General features: G+C 40.9%; 1 protein-coding gene across 6 annotated transcripts in view; it reads right to left on the reverse strand.

Moving 5' to 3' along the window:
- Positions 1-23,825, reverse strand: part of LOC133556337 (bifunctional methylenetetrahydrofolate dehydrogenase/cyclohydrolase 2, mitochondrial-like) — a 143,765-nt gene that overhangs the window by 18,425 nt on the left and 101,515 nt on the right. For all 6 annotated transcript variants that reach the window (XM_061906164.1, XM_061906163.1, XM_061906160.1 and 3 more), the window contains one exon: positions 21,991-22,098. In XM_061906164.1, coding sequence (XP_061762148.1) covers positions 21,991-22,098 — 108 coding nt within the window. The remainder of the gene's footprint in view (positions 1-21,990; positions 22,099-23,825) is intronic.

The following is a 23,825-nucleotide window of genomic DNA, read 5'->3' on the forward strand; positions in this document are numbered from 1 at the left end:
TCAAAGCAACAAACAATCGGAACATGCGTTCTACTGAGTTGGCAAACTATGATGTGTGCAGTTTATCAATGCAACAAACAATCGGAAAATTCCCGTCGTATCAATTTCTAGATATGGTCGTAATTATACTAAATGCACTGGCCATAATAAACACAACATTATCAATATTGCTACTACGGATAATTTGATAAAAAATTCCCTAAAACAGCCCACTACCTATAATATAGGTTTTTTAAACATAAGATCATTGTCTTCCTAAACGTTATTAGTTAATGATATAATCAGAGACAACAATCTTAACGTCATCGGTCTCAGCGAAACCTGGCTTAAACCGAACAACTTTTTTGCGCTAAATGAGGCATGTCCTCCTAACTTTACACATGCGCATATTGCCCGTCCTCTTAAAAGGGGTGGGGGGGTCGCACTAATATACAATGAAAACTTTAACCTTAGTCCTAACATAAATAATAAATATAAATCGTTTGAGGTGCTCACTATGAGGTCTGTCACACCGCTGCCTCTACACCTGGCTGTTATCTACCGCCCCCCAGGGCCCTATTCGGACTTTATCAATGAATTCTCAGAGTTCGTTGCTGATCTAGTGACACACGCCGATAATATAATCATAATGGGGGACTTTAATATACATATGAATAGCCCATCGGACCCACCGTGCATAGCGCTCCAGACTATAATTGATAGCTGTGGTCTCACACAAATAATAAATGAACCCACGCATCGCAACGGTAATACGATAGACCTAGTGCTTGTCAGGGGTACCACCGTTTCCAAAGTTACGATACTCCCGTATACTAAAGTATTGTCCGATCATTACCTTAAAAAATTCGAGGTTCAGACGCATGTTCGTCAAACTAATAATAATAATAACTGCTATAGCAGCCGCGATATTAATACGGCCACAACGACAACTCTTGCTGACTTACTGCACTCGGTAATGGCACCATTCCCAAAGTATGTGGGCTCTATTGATAACCTCATTAACAACTTTAACGACGCCCTGCGCGAAACCATTGATAACATAGCACCGCTAAAGTTAAAAAAGGCTCCAAAAAAAGCGTACCCCGTGGTTTACAGAAGAAACTAGAGCTCAGAAATTATTATGTAGAAAGCTGGAACGCAAATGGCACACGACTAAACTTGAGGTGCACCATCAAGCCTGGAGTGATAGCTTAATAACTTATAAACGCATGCTTACCTTAGCTAAAGCTAAATATTACTCAAATCTCATCCACCATAATTAAAACGATCCTAAATTTTTGTTTAGTACGGTAGCATCGCTAACCCAACAAGGGACTCCTTCCAGTAGCTCCACCCACTCAGCTGATGACTTTATGCAATTCTTTATTAAGAAAATTGAAGTCATTAGAAAGGAGATTAAAGACAATGCGTCCCAGCTACAACTGGGTTCTATTAACACTGACACGATTGTTAATAATTGTTATTTCTCTCGTTTTGAGGAAATAACATTAGAGGAATTGTTACAACGTGTAAATGGAATAAAACAAACAACATGTTTACTTGACCCACTTCCTAGGAAACTGATCAAGGAGCTCTTTGTATTATTAGGTCCATCAGTGCTAAATATTATAAACTTATCACTTTCCTCGGGCACTGTTCCGCTAGCATTCAAAAAAGCGGTTATTCATCCTCTTCTTAAAAGACCTAACCTCGATCCTGACCTCATGGTAAACTACCGACCGGTGTCTTTCCTTCCCTTTATTTCAAAAATCCTCGAAAAAATTGTTGCGGAGCAGCTAAATGAACACTTAGCGTCTAACAATCTATGTGAAACCTTTCAATCCGGTTTCAGGGCAAATCACTCCACGGAAACAGCCCTCGCAAAAATGACTAATGATCTATTGCTAACGATGGATTCTGATGCGTCATCTATGTTGCTGCTCCTCGATTTTAGCGCTGCTTTCGATGCCGTTGATCATAATATTTTATTAGAACGTATCAAAACACGAATTGGTATGTCAGACTTAGCCCTGTCTTGGTTTAACTCTTATCTTACTGATAGGATGCAGTGCGTCTCCCATAACAATGTGACCTCGGACTACGTTAAGGTAACGTGTGGAGTTCCCCAGGGTTCGGTCTTTGGCCCTGCACTCTTCAGCATCTACATGCTGCCGCTAGGTGACATCATACGCAAATATGGTGTTAGCTTTCACTGTTATGCTGATGACACCCAACTCTACATGCCCCTAAAGCTGACCAACACGCCGGATTGTAGTCAGCTGGAGGCGTGTCTTAATGAAATTAAACAATGGATGTCCGCTAACTTTTTGCAACTCAACGCCAAAAAAACGGAAATGCTGATTATCGGTCCTGCTAGACACCGACCTCTATTTAATAATACAACTCTAACATTTGACAACCAAATAATTAAACAAGGCGACTCGGTAAAGAATCTGGGTGTTAGCTTTGACCCAACTCTCTCCTTTGAGTCACACATTAAAAGCGTTACTAAAACGGCTTTCTTTCATCTCCGTAATATCGCTAAAATTCGCTCCATTCTGTCCACTAAAGACGATGAGATCATTATCCATGCGTTTGTTACGTCTCGCCTCGACTACTGTAACGTATTATTTTCGGGTCTCCCCATGTCTAACATTAAAAGATTACAGTTGGTACAAAATGCGGCTGCTAGACTTTTGACAAGAACAAGAAAGTTTGATCACATTACGCCTGTACTGGCTCACCTGCACTGGCTTCCTGTGCACTTAAGATGTGACTTTAAGGTTTTACTACTTACGTATAAAATACTACACGGTTTAGCTCCATCCTATCTTGCCTATTGTATTGTACCATATGTCCCGGCAAGAAATCTGCGTTCAAACGACTCCGGCTTATTAGTGATTCCCAAAGCCCCAAAAAAGTCTGCGGGCTATAGAGCGTTTTCATTTCGGGCTCCAGTTCTCTGGAATGCCCTCCCGGTAAAAGTTTGAGATTCTACCTCAGTAGAAGCATTTAAGTCTCACCTTAAAACTCATTTGTATACTCAAGCTTTTAAATAGACTCCATTTTTAGACCAGTTGATCTGCCGTTGCTCGTCACCACTCTCCCTTGTGGAGGGGGTCCGGTTCGATCCGGTGGCCATGTACTGCTCGCCCGTGTATCGGCTGGGGACATCTCTGCGCTGCTGATCCGCCTCCGCTTGGGATGTTTTCCTGCTGGCTCCGCTGTGAACGGGACTCTCGCTGCTGTGTTGGATCCGCTTTGGACTGGACTCTTGCGACTGTGTTGGATCCATTATGGATTGAACTTTCACAGTATCATGTTAGACCCGCTCGACATCCATTGCTTTCCTCCTCTCCAAGGTTCTCATAGTCATCATTGTCACCCACTGGGTGTGAGTTTTCCTTGCCCTTATGTGGCTAGCTAGCAGAGAACATCCATCCACAGTCAGCAGTGTTTTAGCTACTTCTAAATCAGTAATCCTCACCTCTATGGTGATGAATTAAGTTTCTTACAAGTATCATCCCTGCAGGATGAGGAATAGCTAAACATGCTTCACTACAAATCCTAGGAGTATACAATAGCTCACCGGTGTCACTGGCAACAAAAGCAAGCACGCCTGAATGTAAACAAATGCCATGGGTGGATCTACACCTGACATTTACTGTAATGATACCAAGTCCAATAGTGTATCTAGTCGATACTACTATGATCATCAGTATTTTTTATTGTCACAAAATATTTTTCCCTTTTTTAAAATTCATATTATGTTTATAAACTCAAAAATACGTTTCTGGACACATGAGGACTTTGAATATGAGCAATATGTATGATCGTGTAACTACTTGGTATCAGATCGATACCTACATTTGTGGTATAATCCAATACTAATGTAAAGTATCCAACCAAAAGAAGAATTATTAAATTTTAACAGAAGTGTAGATAGAATATGTTAAAACAGAAAATATGCAGATATTACCAGTAAATGAACAAGTGGATTAATAATCAGGTTTTATATCTTGCCCCTCATACTTTTGACAAAATAATAGAATTATAAATGACACAATATGTTATTGCATACTGTAGAGGCAGAGATTTGTTTCTCACTTGTCACCTGGCAGAGGGGTTAGTGCGTCTGCCTCACAATACGAAGTTCCTGCAGTCCTGGGTTCGGGATCTTTCTGTGTGGAGTTTGCATGTTCTCCCCGTGAATGCGTGGGTTCCCTCCGGGTACTCCGGCTTCCTCCCACCTCCAAAGACATGCACCTGGGGATAGGTTGATTGGCAACACTAAATTGGCCCTAGTGTGTGAATGTGAGTGTGAATGTTGTCTATCTGTGTTGGCCCTGCGATGAGGTGGCGACTTGTCCAGGGTGTACCCCGCCTTCCGCCCGATTGTAGCTGAGATAGGCGCCAGCGCCCCCCGCGACCCCGAAAGGGAATAAGCGGTAGAAAATGGATGGATGGATGGATTGTCACCTGAGATAGTGGGTGTGGCTACATGTGTGTGGGCGGAGTGTGTGTGTGTGTGTGTGTGTGCGTGTGTTCGTGTGTGTGTGTGTGTGTGTGTGTGTGTGTGTGTGTTTGTGGAGCTGAATGATTGCTGAATGAATATCACCTGCACTTGTCTGGGGGAATTGTTTGACTTGTTTGGAGAGAGTGTGAACCTAGGTGCCGTTACTTCTGTGGACCGCAAAAGGAGCGCAAAGGGAACGCAAAAGAACCGCAAAGGACTGCAAAAAAACCACAAACCATCTGAATGTAATGTATTGTATTTTTACTCAAAGGGACAATAAATCACCCTCAGAACAGCAATAAATACTTCATGTTGCATCCTTGGACCTAGTCTGTCGGACAGAGACCTGCTTTCCACTCTCAGTGACTAATTACTTTTTGACAGTCACACAACATTGTCAACAGAAACGGCTACAGATCCAACACCGACCTCCTGATACTTCACTGGAATTGTGCAATTTGGACCACTCACCCCGTCAAGTAACTGAATGAACAAAGGAGCGCAGCACAACCCATGGTATGTGAAATTCAGTTCATTCATACTGTGAAGTATACTTGCCTGGACACAGTTGATGCTGGTTACTGCTGCATATTGGATAGCTGTGGCTGTCATTGCTTGGGATTGAATTAACCTGTGGAAAAGTGTATCACTTATTTGTGCACATTAAAGGAGTAATGTTGGACGTGTAAGTTTGATGCATTTATTGCTGATGGTCAAGCCTGAAATAAAGTGTGGATTTAGAAGCAACAGTGGATTTGTGGATGGAGTCATATTTGTGTTAAAACAAAGCAGCAAAGTTGGATGTGAATTCATGATGCAAAAGTGGATTGTGACATTTGTTGTCTGAACTTTTGTGGTGCACATATTGCTGGATGTCAAGATGAGTGGATCAAAAGCTGGTTCGCAACTGAATGGATCAAAAGCTGGTTCAAATGCAAATGAAATTGATTTCAATGAAACTGTAAAGAGAAAATCATTCTCACTGAAAAGGCCTTGGTGTGCAAAATGGAGAAGCTTCAAAAAGAACGTCAAGCAAGAGTGAATAAAATGAAATGTGTCATCATTGTGTTAAAGAAGCTCATGGAGAATGACGAAAATGTTTCACAAGTGAAAACTCAACTGGACATTTTGATGCAATTACATAAGGAAACAACTTCCCTGCATGAGTCATTGGTGGAAATAGTACCTGAGATGGAAAAGGATAAACAAAAGGTGTGGTTTGCAAGCATCAATAAATACAACAAAGGATTTATTGAGGATATGACACAGTTGCTCTCTGAAACTAAGAGACCAGTCTCAGGATATGCACCAAACGACAATGTGGAGGAGAAGGCCACATGTGAAGCAGTGCATGATGACATTCAACGAGAGGACAGCATTTCAAATGTTGGAAGCAAAAATCATGGATCAAAAACTGGGACTTCAAGAACTTCAAACTCCTTTACGTCCTCTTCACGTGTCAAAGCAGAGGCTGAAATGGCTGCTCTTCTCGCTTGTCAAAAATTGATCAAACAAAAGCAAGCGCTGGATCAGCAAGAGGAAAGAAATTAGGAAAAGGAAAGAGGGATTTGAGCTTGAAGTGGAGATAGCAGCAGCTCAGGCTCGGATGGAGGTCCTAAGAGTCTCAGGAAGCAGTGTGAAAGGCACCAGATACCAACAGTCAGATGGTATGGAATCTTATATGGCCAAAGGAGCACATGCTGCTCTTAATGCTGAGACTGATTCATTTGTGCCTGGTGGCCATGGAGTTTATGACAGTCAAACATCTAAATCTCATTTAACAAAGCCGAATGAAAGGAAAGCAACTGTTGATGCTGGATCTCAAATAGTCCATCAAAGACTGCCTGGACTCCCAAGGGCTACTAATGTGAACAGTAATGCTTCAGCTGCTCAATATACAACAAATTCAAATGTTCAGATGACAGTCATTAATGACAATAACAATTTGCTATCCATAATGGCAAGACAAAATGAAATTTCTGCTCTACTGGTGCGACAACAGAACATCTCTCATTTGCCAAGGAGAGAGACCCAGGTGTTTGATGAAGATCCTCTTCAATATCACGCTTTCATGAGATCTTCTTAAGAGGATGTTGTAATGCAATGGATGACATACAGTACATGTCTGAGCTTAACATGCCTGCGAACATGCTGATGGTGATCAAGAAGTTACCGTATAGGCTGAGAGACCAATGAAGGACGGCAGGTTGTGATATTCAAGAGTCGTCTTCTCGAAGAGCTACTTTCCCTGACATTGTCAGTTTTATTGAACGTCAGGTAAAAGTTCTAGCAGACCCTATATTTGGAAATATACAGGATACTCCAAAAACAATGCAAATCAAACATGGCAGCAAAGATGGCTATCAACGTCACACACGAAACCAAGGAAGTTTGGCTACTACAGTAACATCAGCTAATGGAAAGGCCCATGTGAAGAAGGAAGGAGCCCCACTGGACAAAAGGACCTGCTTGTACTGCAAGGGTGAACATGCGTTGGAAGTGTGCTCTCTATTGGTAAAGAGGGCACATAATGAGAAGATCACTTTTTTGAAAGAACATGGAGTTTGCTTTGGCTGTCTGTGTATAGGGCACATAAGTAAGGACTACAGGAGGCGACTGTCGTGTGAAACATGTGGAGCTAAACACCCTAGCATTCTTCATATTCATCCAAAAAACAAGGAGCAAGAGAAGGATCTAGCAGTTGCAGCAGGTACAAACACAGTAGCGGGCAGCTCTGTGGTAACAGTGCGAAGTAATGGGCTTACTAGGGCCGGTGACCATGGCTGTAAGTTATCCATCGTGCCAGTAAAGGTCAAGTCCAAAAACGGTCACCAAGTTGTGGAAACATATGCCTTTCCGGACCAAGGCAGCTCTGGTTCCTTTTGTACCTCAAGTCTGATGAGCAAGTTGAATATTTCAGGAAGAGGTACTAAACTTGTCTTATGCACTTTGGGCCAAGAAAAGATTGTAGGATGTTGCATTGTGTCAGATCTGGAGATAGCTGGTCTGGAAAGTGATCTCTAGTGTGACTTGCCAGATATATTCACACAGAAGAAAATGCCTGTATGTAGGAGCAACATACCACGGGAACAGGATCTGGTCAGGTGGCCATATTTGCGTGGAGTACACCTACCTGAAATTGATGCAGACGTTGAACTGTTGATCGGCTTAAATGCACCAAAAGCTCTTGAGCCAACAAAGGTGATTCCAAGTGAAGGAGGAGGGCCGTACGCAGTTCAGACCATGTTAGGATGGACTGTCACCGGGCCAATGTTTGGTGAAGCAGACTTAGAACAACCCACCATCACTGCTAACCGCATCTCTGTGGTTAAATTGGATGAAATGTGGAAGCAGCAGTTTCAACTTGACTTCCCTGAACGCAGCCATGAAGAGCAATTGGGTCCATCAAGAGAAGATGGTCAATTTATGGAAATGGTGAAAGGCTCTATTGAGCTGGTGGATGGTCACTACACCATTGGTTTGCCATTAAAAAAGGGAAATGTGTGCATGCCTGATAACCGCAAGTTAGCAGTGCAACGCGCCTTGAATTTGAAAAGAAGGTTCCAAAGGGATGCCTTATTCCATGCGGATTACACCATGTTCATGCACAACATCGTTATCTGCGGTTATGCTGAAAGAGTGCCTGTGGAAGATCTGGCATGTAACCGTGGCAAAACCTGGTATATAGTGTATACCATCCGCATAAGCAAAAAATCAGAGTGGTGTTTGATTGTGCTGCATCATTTAAAGGTACGTCACTGAACACACAGCTGCTGCAGGGACCCGATCTTACAAGTTCATTGATCGGCATCATAGCCAGATTCAGGAAAGAACCCATCGTTTTGATGGCAGATATTGAGGCCATGTATTACCAGGTGCGTGTGCCAGCTGAAGACTGTGACTTACTGAGGTTTCTCTAGTGGCCAGGTGGGAATATCTCGCAACCTATGGAGGAGTACAGGATGTGTGTGCATCTCTTTGGAGCAACCTCGTCACCAAACTGTGCAAACTTTGCTCTGCGAAAGTGTGCGGAGGATAACAGCAACTCCTACAGCCAGCAGCTGGTGGACACCATCATGCACAGCTTTTATGTAGATGACTGTCTTGTTTCTGTGCCCTCTGAGTCTGAGGCTGTTGCTCTCTGTCACAATCTTCAAGCCATTTGTGCCAGAGGTGGCTTTCAGCTAAAGAAGTGGATAAGTAACAGTCGAAACGTGTTGGCTGCAATTCCTGAAGAGTAGAGGGCAGTGAATGTACAAGAGATGGATCTGGATCATGACAGACTTCCAATTGAGAGAGTTCTGGGTGTGCAGTGGTGTGTGCAATCAGATGCATTCAAGTTCAGGATTTCAATCCAAGATCGACCTTTGACCCGTAGGGGGATCTTATCTGTGGTCAGATCCTTTTACGATCCACTTGGAGTGCTCGTGCCAGTGGTGCTGAAGGCCAAACTAATCCTGCAGGATCTGTGTAGGAGAGGCTTTGGTTGGGATGATCTTGTAGCTGAACCCATTGCACAGGAGTGGACAAATTGGATGAAGGAGCTCCATCTACTGGAGGATTTCAAGGTCAGAAGATGTTTCAAGCCTGTGGACTTTGGCACTGTAGCTTCCGCCCAATTGCATCATTTTTCAGATGCAAGTGAGGTGGGTTATGGAACAGCTACCTACCTGCTGTTGTGCAACGCCAATGGAAACCTGTGCAGCACTCTTGTCAAGGGAAAGTCTAAGGTGGTTCCCTTAAAACTAATTACCATTCCCAGGCTGGAGCTAACCACAGCGGTAGTTGCATCACGTATGGACACATTGTGGAGAAAGGAGCTGCAGATGCCATTGCTTGACTCTGTGTTTTGGACTGATAGCACCTCAGTGCTAAAATACATCAAGAATGAGACCACCGGATTTAGAAAATTTGTGGCTAACAGGGTATCGGAGATCCTAAAAGCGTCTCAACCAGCTCAGTGGAGATATGTGAACACCTTCATCCAATCGAGCAGATATTGCTTCCAGGGGACTTGGAGTGAAGTCGTTCCTCAAGGATGAACAGTGGATGTGTGGCCCACAATTTCTGCTACTATCAAAGGAGCAGTGGGCTATAAACCCAGACTGCTCAGAAGAAACATCAGAGCAAGATGATCCTGCGGTCACAAGGAGCATTGCTGCTAATGCTGACTCGGTGTCTCAATTGATTGACCGTACTTCATCTTGGACCCGTCTGAAGAGAGTGATGGGTTGGGTCTTAAGATTCAAAATTAGACTTTCTGGTCTCTGGCAGAAGAGGAAGGAGGTCAAGGCGCTGCTGTCACACTCAAAGACATGTGAAAGGGAGCAGAAGGATGTTCTGAGCAAAGAGCTGCAGAGTGTCAAGGACTCTTTCAATGTTTTTCTCACTGTGGAGGAGTTGAGAGAGGCAGAGTTAAAGATAATTGGATTTTGCCAAAGGAAAAGATTCCCAGAGGAGTTTTCCAGCCACCTAAAGAATCAGACTGTAAAACAAACAAGCCACATATACAAACTTCACCCAGTACTTGATAGCGGCATCTTGAGAGTCGGTGGGAGGTTCAGTAGGGCAGCAATGCCTGAAGAATCAAAGCATCCGGTCATATTGGCCAAAGACCTACACATTTCTGACCTCATTGTAAGGCACATACACACCGAAGTCGGCCACGGTGGAAGAACCCACATGTTGGCAAGGCTTTGCCAGAAGTATTGGATTATTGGAGCCAGAGTAGCTATACGAAGAATCTTGGCCAAGTGTGTTGTCTGCCGACGGGTTTTGGCAGTGCCGGCCAGCCAACAGATGGCAGATTTGCCACTTAATAAGATTTCTCCAGATGAACCGCCATTTACCTCAGGTAACACACAAACCCCCGTTGATTGCTTTGGTCAATTTGAAGTGAAACGTGTAAGATCGAAAGTGAAAAGGTATGGAGTGATATTCACCTGTTTAGCTCTGAGAGCTGTGCATATTGAAGTAGCCACATCATTGGAGACTGATTATTTCATTAACACTCTACGTCGCTTCATGGCAAGGCGAGGGCAAGTCAAGGAAATCTGTTCAGACAACAGAACAAACTTTGTTGGCACTGATAGAGAGTTGAAAAGGTCTTTGAAACAGTGGAATCAGACAAAGATCCATGATGAACTCCTACAGAAAGGAATAAAGTGGAATTTTAATCCTCCAGGTGGTTCCCATCATGGCAGAGCCTGGGAAAGATTAATTTGTTCAATCAGGAAAGTCCTTAACTCCACTTTGAGAGAAGAAACTCTGGATGAAGACGGCTTCCACACTGTGCTGTGCGAAATCGAAGCTATTCTCAATAGCAGAGGTTTCCACAGATCCCAATGACCTAGAAGCTCTAACTCCCAACCATCTTCTTATCCTCAAGGGTCAGCCATCTTTTCCACCTGGTATTTTCCAAAGGGATGACTTGTATGCTGTGCGTAGATGGAAACAAATTCAGTATATGTCCAACTTGTTCTGGAAAAGATGGACAAAAGAATACCTACCGCAGCTTCAGGAACGCCAAAAATGGAATAGGATCAAGCGCAATTTTGTTCCAGGAGAAATTGTGCTTGTTGTGGATGACTCTGTACCTCGCAACTCTTGGATTATGGGCAAAGTTGTCAAAGGTTGTTCAAGAGGACTTGTTCGACAAGCCAAGATCAAGACCAGGACAATCTTTCTGGACAGGCCTGTCACTAAGATGTGTCTGCTTCAAGAAGCCGAGGACATCTGATAGGATTATTTGTTGACACGACTTAACTTTGAATATGACTTGTGACACAGACCACATTCTGTCTAGGCTCTGAAAGTTCTGGAACCTCTGGCCTAGTGACACTTATATGTATATATGTGAAGAACCTGCTTGTTCAAGGACACTGAAAATGAACTATTGTTATAACTGCAAAAAAGGAAAATCTAATGTTCTTGTTTGATTTGATGTATTTTACATTGAATATTTCCGTGCTGCTACTATTGTTCAGTAATTATTATGTTATAATAATTAGGGGCCGGAATGTAGAGGCAAGGATTTGTTTCTCACTTGTCACCTGGGATAGTGGGTGTGGCTACATGTGTGTGGGCGGAGTGTGTGTGTGTGTGGGAGGCGTGTTTGTGGAGCTGAATGATTGCTGAATGAATATCACCTGCACTTGTCTGGGGCAATTGTTTGGCTTGTTTGGAGAGAGTGTGAATCTAGGTGCCGTTACTTCTGTGGACCGCAAAAGGACCGCAAAAGGACCGCAAAAGGACCGTAAAAGGAACGCAAAATGAACGCAAAAGAACCGCAACGGACTGCAAAGGAACCACAAACCATCTGAATGTAATGTATTGTATTTTTGTTCAAAGGGACAATAAATCACCCTCAAAACAGCAATAAATACTTCATGTTGCATCCTTGGACCTAGCGTGTCAGACAGAGCCCTGCTTTCCACTCTCAGTAACTAATTACTTTTTGATAGACACACAACACATACGTCAGCAGACAAATTATGAGCCTTTGTTTGCTTACTTGTTACTAAAACACAAGTTGTCTAGTATGTTCACTATTTTATTTAAGGACAAAATTGTTCTTTGGTTGCAATAAGAAACATATGTTTAATGTACCGTAAGGTTTTTTGTTAAAATAAAGCCAATAATGCAATGTTTTGTGGTACCCTTTGTTTAGAAAACTATCGAAATGTATCAAAAAGTATCAAAATACAAATACATTTGGTACAGTTACCAAAATATTGGTATCGGGACAATTGGTTGTACTAGTTCCAACTCCAACTCTAAAGTAGGTGTCGCTTCAGACGCCAATGTTTGCTACAACTCCACACAGGAAGCTCTCTCTCCCTGACCAAGTTAATAAAAATATAACAGTAAGAATAAGCATTTAACAAGAAAAACTAAGCAGTAGTGACCACGTTATGAAAAAGTATTGCAATGTTAATTGCGCTGTTTTTAGGGACCGAATTTGGGACAGAGGACCCTATTGAATTTCTAGCGTTTTATTATTTCTTTATTATTATTCCGCAGCTTTGAGCTGTAATTTGATCCCCTTAACATGGTTCAAAACTCACCAAATTTGACACACACATAAGAACTTGGGTACATTGCGATTTAATCAAAAAACCTAACCCCAAAACTAAAAATTGCGCTCTAGCGCCCCCTAGGAAGAAAACACAGACAAAACTGCCTGTAACTTCCAGTAGGAATGTCGTAGCGACATGAAACAAAAACCTCTATGTAGGTCTCACTTGGACCTAGATTTCATACGCTGACATCCTTGAGCAAAAACCAACAGGAAGTTTGCAATTCCCCCTTAAAAACAAAAGTTTTGTAAAAACACTCACCTTTGCTGCCTCTTTGAGCTGTAATTTGACCCCCTTAACATGCTTCAAAACTCACCAAACTGGACACACACATCAGGACTGGCGAGAATTGCGATCTAATCAAAAACCCTAACCCCAAAACTCAAAATTGCGCTCTAGCGCCCCCTAGGAATAAAACAGACAAAACTGCTCCTAGGAAGAAAACACAGACAAAACTATCTGTAACTTTCAGTAGGAATGTCGTAGAGACATGAAACAAAAACTTCTATGTAGGTCTCACTTAGACCTACATTTCAAATCTTGACAACCCCCAGCAATAATCAACAGGAAGTTTGCAATTACCCCTTCAAAACAAAAGTTTTGTAAAAACTGGTCACCTTTTTTCAAACATTATCTCCTCTGGGCACGTTTGTCGTGTCGGCTTCAAACTACCACAGGAGAGAGATTGAACCCTTCTGATTAAAAGTTGAAAGAGTTTTAATTACTGCTACGGTTTTGATTTTATTAGCCTTCAAAGAACCGCTGCGCTGAAAAACATTTCAAAAATGGCCGCCGTGCGCAGACACAGTGAGGGAGACGTTTTTTTCCCTTGTTTTTTCCGTACTGTCCACTGCTGGTGCGCACGCACCAACATTCGTGAGGGAGGGGCTGTGATCGTCTATACCAAAATGGCTGCCAGGTGCCGTAGCTAAGCCGGTATGTTTTAAAGTTGTCGTTTGGCTGCATATCGTAAAAACAACCGTCCAACATTTTACAACTAATTGTAAACTTATAGGTGCCGACCATCAGGGCCGAGTTGCCTCAAGAAAGTGTGTCGATGTTAAGAGATTACGCCGAGTTGGTGAGTCTGTTTGCAAATAGTAGCTACTAGCTGTACCCATGTATTTTCAATGGGCGATTAGCATTGTGTTTTAATGCCGTTTCCTCCTATCTGCACTTTTTATGCGCCGAGTTGGTAGGTCTATCTGTTTGCTAATAGTAGCTACTAGCCGTTAGGGTTGGGTATTGAGTATCGAGTATCGATTGGAACCGGACTAACTTTCAGATTCTCCCGGAATCGTTCAAAAGTTTAAATTTCGATTCCTAGTTTCGATACCCAGTCCGCCGACCAGAAAAACAGAATAAGTCTGCCGACCGGAAGAAGAAGCCACTGAACACCAACGAAGAAGCGCCCACCGCGTTGCGCCCACCGCCGGAAGTGTTAGCATAGCCGAGCCTATGTAGCCGAGCGAGTCAGTCAAGCATGGATAGCGGGCGTCGGAGGTCGAAAGTGTTGCTGTATTTTACTAAAAAAAATTAAATATCTGCGAAATGTAACACGTGCGAAAGGACTTTTTCATGCTTAGGAGGGTGCACGTCGAACATGATGAAGCGCCTCCGAGTTCATGGAGTACAAATAAATGCGTGTCCCGTCTTCGACGCACTGCGCCGACCGTCCTCCTCTGCCTCTTTCTCTGGCACCGGCTCCGACGCCCAGCCTGCAGTACGAATCCGGTAAGTAAAACAATACAGTAAATAAATAATGTGTTTTGCGCCAACGTTGAGGCAGCTAACAAATTAGCCCGCATATTTTTTCATAGACAATTTACAACCTGCTAGCCAGGCTCCGCGATGTGCTCAGCGTACTCCGTTCACCGTAGCGGCAATGGGGAAGATGTCGGTGCCACAGACGGAAGAGTGCCACAGAAAGGTCACTGCACACATAGTCAAAAGACTGCATCCCTTTTCAGAGGTGGAATCTCCAACATTTAGGTTAGTTAAGCAATAACTTTAGAGCTAAGCTAATTGATACTGGTCTAAACAGTAACAGCAACATTACATGTTTGTTTATGTTTGCATGGATATGGTGAAAACTCTCAAAACAAAATACATACCACCTTCCAGGGACTACCTGTCAAACACATTGATCCCGGCATGGTACAAGAAGAATCGGAATCGAGAATCGTCAGGAATCGGAATCGAAACAAAGAATCGGAATCATTCGAATTCAAACGATACCCAACCCTACTACCCGTACCCATGTATTAGCATTGGGTTTTCCTAACTTACATCTGTCAGTAGACACGTTATGGTAGGTAAAAACTACAACATTTATAATAAAAAGTCGTGTATAGTTCTACAAACCCCGTTTCCATATGAGTTGGGAAATTCTGTTAGATGTAAATATAAACGGAATAAAATGATTTGCAAATCCTTTTCAACGCATATTCAGTTGAATATGCTACAAAGACAACATATTTGATGTTCAAACTGATAAACGTTTTTTTTTTTTGCAAATAATCATTAACTTTACAATTTGATGTCAGCAACACATTACAAAGAAGTTGGGAAAGGTGGCAATAAATACTGATAAAGTTGAGGAATGCTCACCAAACACTTATTTGGAACATCCCACAGGCTAATTGGGAACAGGTGGGTGCCATGATTGGCTATAAAAACAGCTTCCCAAAAAATGCTCAGTCTTTCACAAGAAAGGATGGGGCGAGGTACACCCCTTTGTCCACAACTGCGTGAGCAAATAGTCAAACAGTTTAAGAACAACGTTTCTCAAAGTGCAATTGCAAGAAATTTAGGGATTTCAAAATATACAGTCCATAAAATCATCAAAAGGTTCAGAGAATCTGGAGAAATCACTCCACATAAGTGGCATAGCCGGAAACCAACAATGAATGACCGTGACCTTCGATCCCTCAGACATCAATCTCTGAAGGATATCACTAAATACAGTTTGTCGCTACATCTGTAAGTGCAAGTAAAAGCTCTACCATGCAAACCGAAAGCCATTTATCAACAACATCCAGAAACACCACCGGCTTTTCTGGGCCCGAAATCATCTAAAATGGACTGATGCAAAGTGGAAAAGTGTTCTGTGGTCTGACGAGTCCACATTTCAAATTGTTTTTGGAAATATTCGACATCGTGTCATCCGGACCAAAGGGGAAGCGAACCATCCAGACTGTTATCGACGCAAAGTTTAAAAGACAGCATCTGTGATGGTATGTGGGTGCATTAGTGCCCAAGGCATGGGTAACTTACACATCTGTGAAGGCACCATTAATGCTGAAAGGTACATACAGGTTTTGGAACAACATATGCTGCCATCTAAGCGCCGTCTTTTTCATGGACACCCCTGCTTATTTCAGCAAGACAATGCTAGGCCACATTCAGCACGTGTTACAACAGCGTGGCTTCCTAAAAAAAGAGTGCGGGTACTTTCCTGGCCTGCCTGCAGTCCAGACCTGTCTCCCATCGAAAATGTGTGGCACATTATGAAGCGTAAAATACGACAGTGAAGACCCTGGACTGTTGAACGACTGACGCTCTAAATAAAACAAGAATGGGAAATAATTCCACTTTCAAAGCTTCAACATTTAGTTTCCTCAGTTCCCAAACGTTTATTGAGTGTTGTTTGAAGAAAAGGTGAAGTATCACAGTGGTGAACATGCCCTTTCCCAACTACTTTGGCACGTGTTGCAGCCATGAAATTCTAAGTTAATTATTATTTGCAAAAAAAAAAAAGATAAAGTTTATGAGTTTGAACATCAAATATCATGTCTTTGTAGTGCATTCAATTGAATATGGGTTGAAAAGGATTTGCAAATTATTGTTTTACAATTATTGTTACATTTAACACAATTTCCCAACCCATATGGAAACGGGGTTTGTAACTTATATCTGTCAGTAGACACGTTATGGAAGGTAAAAACTACAATATAATACAAAGTAGTGTGTTGTTCTAACTTATATCTGGGAAGCCCAGACTTCCCTCTCCTCAGTCACTTCCATATATACTCGGTCCCGTCCATCGCTGTTTGCAGCTTTAATTAGTTTTTGTTTTGCATCCCATCCATCCATCCATTTCCTGCCGCTTATTCCCTATGGGGCCGCGGGGGGCGCTGGTGTTTATCTCAGCTACAATTTGCATCCCCAGTCTTCCTAAACAATGATATCTGCTTCTGTAATATGCATTATTTGCACTTCTGATTAGTTTTCGTAGCAGTTTATACATGGGGGCGTCACTGTAGCGTAAACTATATTTATTTAATTTGGTATACACGCTGTACATCGCTAGCAATAGTGTCCGTGTTTCCTCTTCCATCACCACGTTTGAAGGTTGCAAAAAGACAGCATAGTTTCACATAAGTTGTTATCATTCAGACAAGGCAAGCGCAAAGAAAAGAAAGAGACAAAGAGAAAGAGAGACTAGAAGGAGAAGGAGTAGCAGAAGAAGAAGAAGGAGTAGAAGAAGAACAAAAATAAGGAGTAGAAGGATTACAAGGAGAAGGAGCAGAAGATGAAGAAGTACAAGGAGAAGTAGGAGAAGAAGAAGTAGAAGAAGAAGAAGAAGAAACAGAAGCAAAAGAAGAAGAAGAAGAAGAAGAGAAGCAAAAGCAAAAGCAGATACAGAAGCCTCGCTTGGCCAGTAGGTGACTGTGGCAAGCTGTGGTCAAACTAGTACCTGAATGTACCTCGTTATTGTGCAATAATAAGGTATACAAAGAATAGAGTATAGCGCAGCTATTAGATAGCCGGCAACAAGCGTGCTAAAAAAAAAAAAAAAAATACAAAAAAACTAGCACACTAATTGCTAGCTGGCCACTAGCACGGTAGTCGCTATCTGGCTACTAAGGTAGTCATCGCTACCTAGCACCACTAATCACCGGCTATCTTAAATGCTAACACGAATATAATAAGATCCTTATTTCTTTTAATGTTTTGAATAGTGAGTAGGGTGGCCGTGTCTGTTGGATAAATGTTAGAGATATTTACATATGTGAAGACTTTGTGAGGGAATTTTTAAAAAGTCTAATCGCCCCAAGGCAGGCCCTGTTGAAAACCTCTGCGATAAGATATCAGCACGAATTATTGTATGTTATAGACTTGTACATGTGCGAAATTTTACAAAAATCATGATCTAGTCAAAACCTAATGCTAGGCATGAAAAACACTAACCTAATGACAAACTCAATGCTTCGTTTAGTGGGGTGATAATTGTTTTTTGGCGACACCTAGTGACAACAATAATTCGTTTAAGTTTTAGTTTATTATTTCTTTGGTCAGTGGTCAACACAAACCACGTTAAACCCAGATTCCAATCTAACAAAGGTCTTAACTCATTCTCCTTCTATGCCACATTAATGTGGAATGCACTCCCAACAGGTGTAAAAGTGCATCTCTATCCTCCTTCAAAACCGCACTAAAACAACACCTCCAGGCAACTACAACCTCTTACTAACAACCTCCCCCATCCACATCCCATCTTCCCGGATTGTAAATAACCTAATGTAAATAATCAAATGTATTTCTAATGTATATACCTGTTCTTATGCTATCTGAACTCACTATGTTCTCTGCTCGCTGTACATATCCTACTAAGTCAGTCCTACACTGTTTCAATGTCCATTTCTCTGATGATGCAATTGTTGATGACTGAAGTGCTGATATGAACCAAACCATCCTCATCCCACCCCCAGGATTGTAAATAATGTAAATAATTCATGTATATACTCCGAGGATTAACTTGTGTGATGACTGTATTATGAGGATAGTATACAATGGGGCAAAAAAAGTATTTAGTCAGCCACCGATTGTGCAAGTTCTCCCACTTAAAATGATGACTGAGATCTGTAATTTTCATCATAGGTACACTTCAACTGTGAGAGACAGAATCTGAAAGAAAAATCCAGGAATTCACATTGTAGGAATTTTAAAGAATTTATTCGTAAATTATGGTGGAAAATAAGTATTTGGTCAACCATTCAAAGCTCTCACTGATGGAAGGAGGTTTTGGCTCAAAATCTCACGATACATGGCCCCATTCATTCTTTCTTTAACATGGCTCAATCGTCCTGTCCCCTTAGCAGAAAAACAGCCCCAAAGCATGATATTTCCACCCCCATGCTTCACAGTAGGTATGGTGTTCTTGGGATGCAACTCAGTATACGTCTTCCTCCAAACACGACCAGTTGAGTTTATACCAAAATCGATACATGGATGATACAGCAGAGGATTGGGAGAATGTCATGTGGTCAGATGAAACCAAAATAGAACTTTTTGCTATAAACACCTTTTGAATGGTTGACCAAATACTTATTTTCCACCATAATTTACAAATAAATTCTTAAAATTTCCTACACTGTGAATTCCTGGATTTTTCTTTCACATTCTGTCTCTCACAGTTGAAGTGTACCTATGATGAAAATTACAGACCTCTGTCATAATTTTAAGTGGGAGAACTTGCACAATCGGTGGCTGACTAAATACTTTTTTGCCCCACTGTATATTTGTACCATGAATTGACTTACGTGGACCAAGTTGAAAATTATTGGGGTGTTACCATTTAGTGGTCAATTGTACAGAATATGTACTGAACTGTGCAATCTACTAATAAAAGTTTCAATCAAAAAAAACTAAATAAACAAACAGTTTTACATCAACAAACAATTGTACATTCATAAATTGACAACGCTACAGCAGACCGAAAGGGTTTTAGGCAGAAGTTTAACACTTGTCGCCTACCGTATTTCCTTGGATTTCCGCCGGGGCGCTAATTAATTTAAAACCTCTTCTCACTCCTGCGCAAGTGAGAAGATTAGTTTTCGTAGCAGTTTATACATGGGGCAAACTGCTACGAATTCTGTGAGAATTAACATACTCACAGAAAATACCGTGAGTAAGGCTTTCGGTAAAAGTAAGTATGCGCTAATTATTTAAAAACCTCTTCTCACTTATCAAAGGTATGCAGTAAAATTTTGAGTGTGATGTAAGCTTGGACCTTAAATCCTACTGAATAGCTCTTAACCTTCCTCCCTTTATGCGATTTCAAATTACCGGTATTGAAATCAGCCTCCTCTATTTTGAAAATGATGACAGGGGAAGTGTCACTCGTGACGTCACGAGTTTGACCAGACGGTAATACTGAGCACGCGCTAATTATTTTGGGAAGCGAGTTTGACCCGTCAATAATTCAAGGCAGGCGCATACTATATGCCCTGCGGCAATTCAAGGAAATACGGTAACCATATAAACAATCTCAAATACAAGATGAGCTTCCTAAAAATATTAAATTTTATTTACACAACATGAACACTGTTCAAATATATACACAGTAAAGACATGTGAAATATCCCTGTACACATGTTGGTTAAACATTTGTACCAATAATATACTATATACAAACACTTATACTTCCATTATTATTTATATCCCACATTTAGTTTTGTAATTAACATTGATCATAGGATTATCTACTGTGTTGTCTTAAGAGTGATATATTTTTCCAAGACATTGGTGTTAAAGTGTTTTTTAAATGTGTGAATGGAACTGGAACAATTTAAGGAATCCCAAGCTGTTCCACAGATGAACCCTCCTGACAGAAACACATCTACATTTTAAGATCATTCTTAAGTTTGCTTTCTGAAAGACAGCTGAACCTCTGAGGTCATAGGGACTCTCCCTAGGTTTGAACCTCTCCTGTAGACACAGAGGCAGCATGTGGTTGTAAGATTTGTACGTCACAATAGCCGTGTTGAGGTTAACAAGATCGTGCAGTTCTAATGTTTTAAACAGAGCATAATAATCCGCATAAATTAAGATTACGACCTAGTAAACTGAATGATGTGGACACACTTGTTACCTAAAACTTTCTAATACGCTTCTGCCTTGGAGACTTTGTATGTGTACTCTAAGTAATATGCAACAATAATGTGCTGTTTTAGACTGCAAAATATTGTTGAAGCACTTTTTATTCGGGAAAGGTACGCTTCACATTTGAACTGATACGGTACCAATTATTGGTACTGTAACACTTGGGCTTAGAAACATTTCAGAAAACCACTGTCAGTAACTACAGTTCGTCACTACATCTGTAAGTGCAAGTTAAAACTCTACCATGCAAAGCTAAAGCCATATGTCAACAACACCCAGAAACGCAGCCGGCATCGCTGGACCCAAGCTCATCTGAGGTGGACTGATGCAAAGTGGAAACATTTTCTTTGGTCAGACAAGTCCACATTTGAAATTGTTTTTGGAAACTATGGACGTTGTGTCCTCCGGAACAAAGACGAAAATAACCATCCGGATTGTTGTAGGCGCAAAAGTTATCATCTGTGATGGTATGGGGATGTATTAGTGCCCAAGGCATGGATAACTTACATATCTGTGAAAGCACCATTAATGTTGAAAGGTACATACAGGTTTTGGAGCAACATATGTTGCCATCCAAGCAACGTTATCATGGACGCCCCTGCTTATTTCAGCAAGACAATGCCAAGCCACGTGTTACAATAGCATGACTTCATAGTAAAGGAGTGCAGGTACTGGACTAGCCTGCCTGTAGTCCAGACCTGTCTCCCATTGAAAATGTGTGGCGCAATATGAAGCCTAAAATACCCCAACGGAGACCCTGGACTGTTGAGCAACTTAAGCTGTACATCAAGCAAGATTGGGAAAGAATTCCAGCTGAAAAGCTTCAAAAATTGGTCTCCTCAGTTCCCAAACATTTACTGACTGTTGTTAAAAGGAAAGGCCATGTAACAGTGGTAAAAATGCCCCTGTGCCAACTGTTTTGCAATATGTTGCTGACATTAAATTCTAAGTTAATGATTATTTGCAAAAACAAAGTTTCTTAGTTCGAACATTAAATATCTTGTCTTTGCAGTCTATTCAATTGAATATAAGTTGAAAAGGATTTGAAAACCATTGTATTGCGTTTTTATTTACGAATTACACAACGTGCCAACTTAATTGGTTTTGGGTTTTGTATGTGAATCAGTGCCCATTAGGACCGACGGGATTTGGTCGGTGCCAAAAAAGTACCGGATTCCGTACCCAGCTTGAGTTATTATGTATTGTATGTCTTGCTTGTGTGCTCATGTGTGCTTACAGTAGCTGTTGTGTAGCTGCTAGCTCCAAGTAACACACATCTTATTATGTTTACCTTTTGTAAATGACTTCACTAAAATACAAGAAAAGACTATCCTTTACTTTCTCACACATGCTTACCACTTCAGATACAGGCTCACTTAAAAAAACAATAACCTTCCTATAAAGATCTGAGCAGTCATTTGCACTGACAATGATTACCACAACACCGATGATGATTGCTGATGTCATGGGAGCAGACTCTGCGTCGAACAGTGTAAACAGGACTTATGTCCACACAGCATCACAACATACCCCCGGGACGTTCATGGTTGTGATCGGTGTGCAGCAACATGGCGATAGGCATCCCAACATTTTTGGAGCGTCCGGCGACCAGCACATTCTTTCCCACTGTCTCGATACCTGCATGGCACGGTTTCAAGGGGAAATAGTTGGAATGAATTATGTTCAGGGAAAAGATAACTCAAAACTTCTATGAATGAATGCCATTTTTTAATTCAGGATTTTGCTGCATTCTTTGCCTTCCTAACAAGGTTAGAAAAAGAAGGAACGGTAAAAAAAAATGAATGCATAAAGTAAAGTAATGACTGTAGACTGAATAAAATTATGACATCATATTTACACAAATATATTATTATATAGAGTGGCAAATTATTCTTAATTATCTTAAACTACAATACTGTGCAATAGTTCATTCATTTAACAGCAATCCATTCGCTGTTTAAAGTCTATTGTATATTTCAATTTTTATTACCTGGGGGCTTTATTGGCTGTAAGACATAATCATCCAAATTATCAAGGAATTGAGAAACATCTTAGAATATTTCTGTTTTTGCATCATGAATCGATAATAATGTATGACTTTCCTCTTTTCAGTGAAATAAATAGATAATCTTTTCTGCAATGTTTTAATTTCCTGACATGCACCTGTATGTGAAATGCCTTTAGTGGGTAGCAATATTATGATGAACAACAGACCAGAAACCTGTTAACCTCTGGCTGATTGAAGCTAAACAGCTAGCATAGAAACGCTAACGTGAGCTTTTTATAATAGAAACAGTTAGCATACTTACAAGAGAGCGGCAAGTATAAAAATACATAGTTTTTAGGTTAAAACTAATACAATTTGCTTAAGATATAAGCATGAAACGTTAGTATGCTAAAATTAGTGAAGACATAGGAAAAGTTAACTTGCTTTTACGATGGCAGCAAGTATCAAAAGCCATTATATTTAGGTTCAAACTAATAAAATTAGCTAAAAAGCTAGCATACAGTGTTAGGATGCTAACATTAGCATGACGACATAGGAAAAGTCAACGTACTTCTAAAATGGTGCCAAGTGTCGAAAGCCATGATTTTTAGGTTTATGCGAAAATGCTAGCATAAAACATTAGCATGCTAGCATAGGAGAATTAAGTATACTTTTCAGATGGCGCTAAGTATCGAAATCCATGATTAATAGGTTTAAACATACACATTTAGCTCAAATGCTAATATAAAGCATCAGCACGCTAACGTTAGCACGCTTTGTAACAAAATTATAAAGGAATTAAGAAATGTTCTTGAACATTTATGTTTGGTGTGTGTCAATAATCGATAATAACGTATGACTTTCGTCTTTTAAGTGAAATAAATGAATTTTTCCGCAACGTTCTAATAATTGACATGCACCTGTGTGTGGAATGCCTTCAGTGGGTAAATAAACTACAAAACGGAAATTTTGATGGGCCTGCTATCTGTGCTATGTACATATGGCCGGAGTTGATTGAAACTAAATAGCTAATGTGAAACACTAACATGCTAACATAAGCTTGTTATAATGGAAACAGTTGGCATACTTACAAGATAGTGGCAAGTATCCAAATATATAGTTTTTAGGTTCAAATTAATACAATTTACTAAAAATACAAGCATGCAACATTAGTATAATAACATTAGCATGAAGACAAAGGAAAAGTTAACTTCTACAATGGCGGAATGTATCAAAAGTCATTATGTTTAGGTTGAAATGGATAAAATTTGCAAAAATGCGAGCATACAATGTCAGCATGACAACAAAGGAAAGTCAGCGTACTTCTAAAATGGTACCAAGTGTCGAAAGCCATGATTTTTAGGTTCATGCGAAAATG

The sequence above is a fragment of the Nerophis ophidion genome, linkage group LG07 (genome assembly GCF_033978795.1).
Source record: "Nerophis ophidion isolate RoL-2023_Sa linkage group LG07, RoL_Noph_v1.0, whole genome shotgun sequence".
Taxonomy (NCBI): Eukaryota; Metazoa; Chordata; class Actinopteri; order Syngnathiformes; family Syngnathidae; genus Nerophis; species Nerophis ophidion.